Source organism: Gavialis gangeticus, unplaced genomic scaffold, assembly GCF_001723915.1.
Source record: "Gavialis gangeticus isolate Ggan-Ray unplaced genomic scaffold, GavGan_comp1, whole genome shotgun sequence".
Classification (NCBI taxonomy): domain Eukaryota; kingdom Metazoa; phylum Chordata; order Crocodylia; family Gavialidae; genus Gavialis; species Gavialis gangeticus.
In genome coordinates this window covers 237,967,776-237,973,055 of record NW_017729032.1, presented here as the reverse complement: position 1 = coordinate 237,973,055, position 5,280 = coordinate 237,967,776, and the positions used below count along the sequence as shown (strand labels likewise).

The window sequence follows — 5,280 nt, the reverse complement described above, 5'->3', positions numbered from 1 at the left end:
TCAATAGCTTTGATTAACAATAAGGTAGAAAATTAGCAATGCTAGCATTCAACTACCCTGCCTTCTCTTCTCCATATGCTCACCACAGTCTGTGCTGGCTGTTCGCAGAGTGTAGACAGAGCACTTCACAAGCTGTGAAGTAAGAGTAAAGGTGCAGTAAAAGAATTGAAGTAGGGGAATAAAGACACAAAACAGATAGGGAATTTAGGAACTATAAGCAATGTTACTGAAGCTGTTACAGTGGTTATCACAACCCAGGCTGTGGAAGGATGAAGCATGCTGTGTGCTGTCACTGTGTGTCTTTCTGTCATATGTGGATTTACTTGTGTCTGGGCATGTTTTGATCGAAATGGCAACTACTGTTACTACTGTGACCCCATCAGCAGCTCTGGTGTTGTTTCCGACAGACTCTGATGACCTAGAGAGGGGGAACGACAGCGGGACACCACTTCCCACCTCTGATAATGATGACAATTCGCTGGGCTACACAGGTAGAGTGCATCTTTCCAAAATATTCATACTTGCATATTGCTCTCACCTTCTACCAACATCTGTCATTGCCACCTGTACACGATTCTTTAACCATCTCTGCTACCTGGCTATCCTCATCATCGTAATAGAACTTTTAATGTTCTTGTCACAGTCTGGAAATTTTGTTTGGAAACAACTAGCCTGCTGAAATTCACAAGATGACTGCCTCTACTTCTATTTTTCCAAAGCATCAAAATGTTTATACAGTACTTGTAAATGATTATATTATTGAAACAATAATAGTACAGTAGTACTAGTAGTTCAGTACTAGTAGTACAGTACCATATTACAGTAGCCTAGTAGTACAGTAATAGCTTCCAAATTGTACACATACTATGGCATAACCTGCAATAAGAAAAAGAAAAAAATCTCAAAGTCTTTTCTCTCATGACTAAAGGTAGCTCTTTCTCCTTTTGTGTAGTTGGTATTGGTTATTAACAGAAAGAAAATAAGATGAAAAATCTCTGACTTGTTTCGCCTGCCTTAAAGAAGACTGTTTATAGGACAGATGCATCTCTCTGAGATCACTGAGACACCCCGTTCAACCACACTTATTCACTCTGAATGGTGCCTTACTCCAGAGGTAATTGTGTTGGGTCAAATCTTCAGACCAGTAGCAGTGGTTCTGAATCCAAAGTAGCCCTGAATCTGGTTCACTTGATTTGGTCTTGGAACACTGTGTCGGGAAGAATGACAGTATCTATTCCTTCATGATTAATGAAAACTGTGAAAAACAGGCACATGTTCACTGTTTTTATTTCTGCTGGGAGTGACATGCAGGCAGGAGGGCAGGGATCTGAAAGCAGAGATGAGGGAGAGTGAGTTCTGCATCACAAAATGAGTTTAAGGATGGGTTAATACTGAAAAGCCTTACGCACACTGTATGATTTCCATACAGCAAGATAAGTAAAGGTAAGTGTGCATTACTGTTATCCCACAATTCACAGAAGTAGAAGTGAGTTTTTATGGACAATGTTGCAAATATTCCTACTAAGAGACACTTCTGCCAAATCATTTTGCTTTGGAAAATTCTTCTCTGAAAACTCAGATCTTTTAATTCCATTGACCCAAGCAGTATAAACTGTTCAGGTGTACTGAATTAAGGCAGTTTAGAGAAAACTTTAAACTGAATGCAAATAAGATGTTTCTTCAGAAAAATAGTGCTGTTGAATGATTTAATTACAGAACTGTTTCTGTTTCTGGCTCTACCAGTGAGTCCAGGGGCTAGTCTTTTAACTTTGTTCCTTAATTTTTCCCATCTGCAAAAGAAGGGAAACAATACTTATCTTACAGAAATGTTTAGATGTAAGTGTTAAATGCTAAGGGTAAATCTAAACTGATATTTGAATTGACCATAATGTCAGCCTGAGCCATATGAGCTCTTTTTCCTACATCTGTGCTGCACCTTGTAGCTTACACCAACCATGCTGCACTGTGCTTATAGCTTTGAGCATGATGCTAAGATGCATTTCAAGTTCCCTTTTACCATGGGAAGCACAACCCTTCTAAGAGTCATTCTACTTGTCTTTACTCCTGGGAGGTAGAGAAAGTAGAGTGTGGAGAAAGGAAAATTGAAATGTTGGACTGCTGGTGGTGGACTTGCTGTGGTCAGGGCCTGCAGTACTCAAATTCCAAATATCCTATAGGCTAGGAAGTCAGTGGAACTCAAGACAATCCCCAAACCCAGAAGAGCTTCCAGAGTTGGGCTACACCACTGCCAGGGTACCATCTGGGGGCCAGGTGACTTTGGTGCAGATGGCTAAAGGGTGGCCTTATGGTTGATTCTAATTCTTGGTGTAAACATAATCCAAGATGATAGCAATCAAATACTATCAAAATTATTGTTAACCAGGGAGGCATCTACACAAGACACAGTGGAGTTGCCTTATTAGCACCACAGTAAAGCACCACCCTCTCCATGTGCAGTTCTATTAGGCTGGAGTAAACTAATTAACTCTGCCATAGGTTAGTACTGTCCAACACAAGTACTATCCTACAGCAGAGTTATTTTATTTACCCCTGGCAGTATATGTCAAGACATTGGCCAGTGCTGGCTGGGGCATGAGAGTGCTACAGTGCAGGGGCTGTCTGCTGGCTAGCCCTGCACTGTAGTAGTACCCTCATGCTCCAGCCAGTCCCTCCACACCATATCGAGCTGGGCTGAGTGTGGTGGGCCATTAGGGGGTGCTCCTGCATTGAGCCACCCACCTCACTGCGCCCAACCACCTTCCAGGCTCCGAGTGCCTTTCTGGGGGCACCTCACTTCTGGCCAACCCCCTTCCTGGAGCACACCCACTAGCCTGAGGGTAGAGCTGCAACCACCCAGGGACGGGCTTGATTCTGACTCTGCACCCCCTGAGAAACACAGATCTAGTAGCCCTTGAGGGTACTTCAAGAACTTGGGGTGCCTCCCTCAGTCAGAAGCACAAGTAGTGTTCTCCCTTACTCAGCCAAACCAAGGGAACCCCAAGGCATAATCTAGACCCACTCCCAATAAGTCTCCCATGCTAGGTACACAAAAGAGAATTTTATTGGTTACAAGGAGTAGGGTTGGAATAGGCCACAGAGTTGAGTAGTATCAGAGAAATCCCATAGAGCAAACAGGGTAGCTGGGGTAGCTTTTTATCATGCATCTGAGTTACTGCAAGCTATATATCTAGTTAGATCTCAGGTAGCTTACTCACGAGTATCATCCAGAGGCAGGTGGAGATTCCCTCTGGAGGCAGGAAGTTCCTTGATCATGAGTTTTGAGAGAGAGAGCATGTTTCAGATGGTCCAGCTCCTCTATCTCTCTGAGTTTTCCTCATGGCTGCTGCCCCTTCCTCCTGAGCAGTCCTTAAATTATATAGCCTTTATGACCTCATTTACCTGGTCCAATGGAAGCCAGCCCCTGTTGGCTGTCAGCCAACCAATTTGAAATGCATCACTGGTTGCTGGGCAGACTGGCAGTCTCTAGCCCACCAGAGTGTCCAAGCCCCTCACCCAGGTATGTGATGCCAGTCACGTAGGCAGAGGGAGCAGGTTTCCCCTTCCCTCAGGAATGTATCCAGCTCAGGTTACCTAAAGAGATAGGGTAAAGTGTGTATCCTCTGCTGGGCCCATCCTAACCAAATTGTCACAGAGCAGAGTTTTTGAGGAGAAACAGAGGCGGCCTTCTGCCACACAGAGCAGCTCCATACTAGCAGACTGACCCCCTGGGTCCCCTGCCAGCCAGGGCTGTGCAGCCCCAGTTCAATGTGCTGTGGTCCCAGGTGCACTTGTAAATGCTGGGGTCTATTGCAGAAGCAATAAACTCCAGCACAAACTGTACTAGAATTTATTGCATCGCACTGGGCACATCTGCACAAGACATTTACTGTGGAGCTGCCTAATTATTTCTGTAGTAAAATACCACTGTCTACACCTGTAGTCCTATTAAGATGGATTAAATTATTTAACTTTACCACAGGATAGTATTTGTAAATACTAGCACTTGGCAAAATGTGTTACTCTGCAGCAATGCACATGTAGACGCTAACCGGCTGGCTGGGGCATAAGGGTGCTTCAGTGCGGGGGGTGCTTGCTGGCTAGCCCTGCACTGGAGCGCACACATGCCCCAGCCAGCCCCTCCACAGCACAATGAGGGTCAGAGCAGCCCATGACCAGCAGATTGACCCACCAGGTCCCCAGCCAGTCAGGGATGCTCCAACCCATCTCAACATGTTGAGGTCCCAGGTGTAATGTAAATGTGATGCTCAGAAGCAATAAACTCCAGTACAATATGCACCAGAGTTTATTACATCATGTTAATTTCACATGTAGAAGCACCTCATTAGTGTGTCTTTTTTATTATTATTTTACCTCTTACCTATCAGTGCCATCAAGTCATAGGCTTGCAGGAAATGATTTTGTAGAGGATTATCATTGGACTAATAATCTAAATATTTATATGGCCCCATTTCTGCAATATTCCTTAATGCAACATGTTTTATGATATTCATCCTTGAAACATCCTGTGCTACTGGGGAAGTGCACTGAGGCACAGATGACGATGGATTAATAACCAGTTAAAAAAAACCTCTAGGGACCTCAGAGAGCATTAGGTGTCTCAATTCAAAATTCCAGTCATCAAAAACTCCCCTTGCTTGCCACTTTGTCACTTTGCCCTGGCAGTGATTCCGATCTATAGGCACCCAACATTTTTTTATTTTAAAGTTATCCTGGCACCTGAATCCTGCCCAGTCCCTGGAACTGCCCCAAACTCAGTATATTGGTTCCTAGGTCATGCCTAAATCAGATAGGGATTAGCCCAGCTAACACATACTCATCTGACCAGGCTTTTCACAAAATGTAGTTGAATGCCACTTTCTTGTTTAAAAAAAGCTTTCAGGAAGAGGTAGTGGTGGTAGCTTCCTTTTTTATAGTCTAGTAGTAAATGCACCCATTCAAGGAGTAGGAGGATCCAGGTTCATATCCTACTTCTGACTGAGGAGATTCAATTCCACAACCCCCACCTCACCAGAGGGAGTACAGCCATACCTCGTTTTATTGCGCTTCGTTTTATTGCGCTTCGCAGATACTGCGTTTTTTACAAATTGAGGCAAGACCCTCCACCAGCAAAAAGATTACGACTCGCTGAAGGCTCAGATGATGGTTAGCATTTTTTAGCAATAAAGTATTTTTTAATTAAGGTATGTACATTGTTTTTTTAGACATAATGCTATTGCACACTTAATAGACTACAGTATAGTGTAAACATAACTTTTATAT

At 43.7% G+C, this 5,280-nt stretch overlaps 1 protein-coding gene across 4 annotated transcripts in view; it reads left to right on the top strand.

Annotated features, from left to right (window-relative positions):
• ROBO1 (roundabout guidance receptor 1) overlaps positions 1-5,280 on the top strand; it is a 1,310,595-nt gene that overhangs the window by 707,425 nt on the left and 597,890 nt on the right. For all 4 annotated transcript variants that reach the window (XM_019525389.1, XM_019525386.1, XM_019525387.1 and 1 more), the window contains exon 3: positions 408-491. In XM_019525389.1, coding sequence (XP_019380934.1) covers positions 408-491 — 84 coding nt within the window. The remainder of the gene's footprint in view (positions 1-407; positions 492-5,280) is intronic.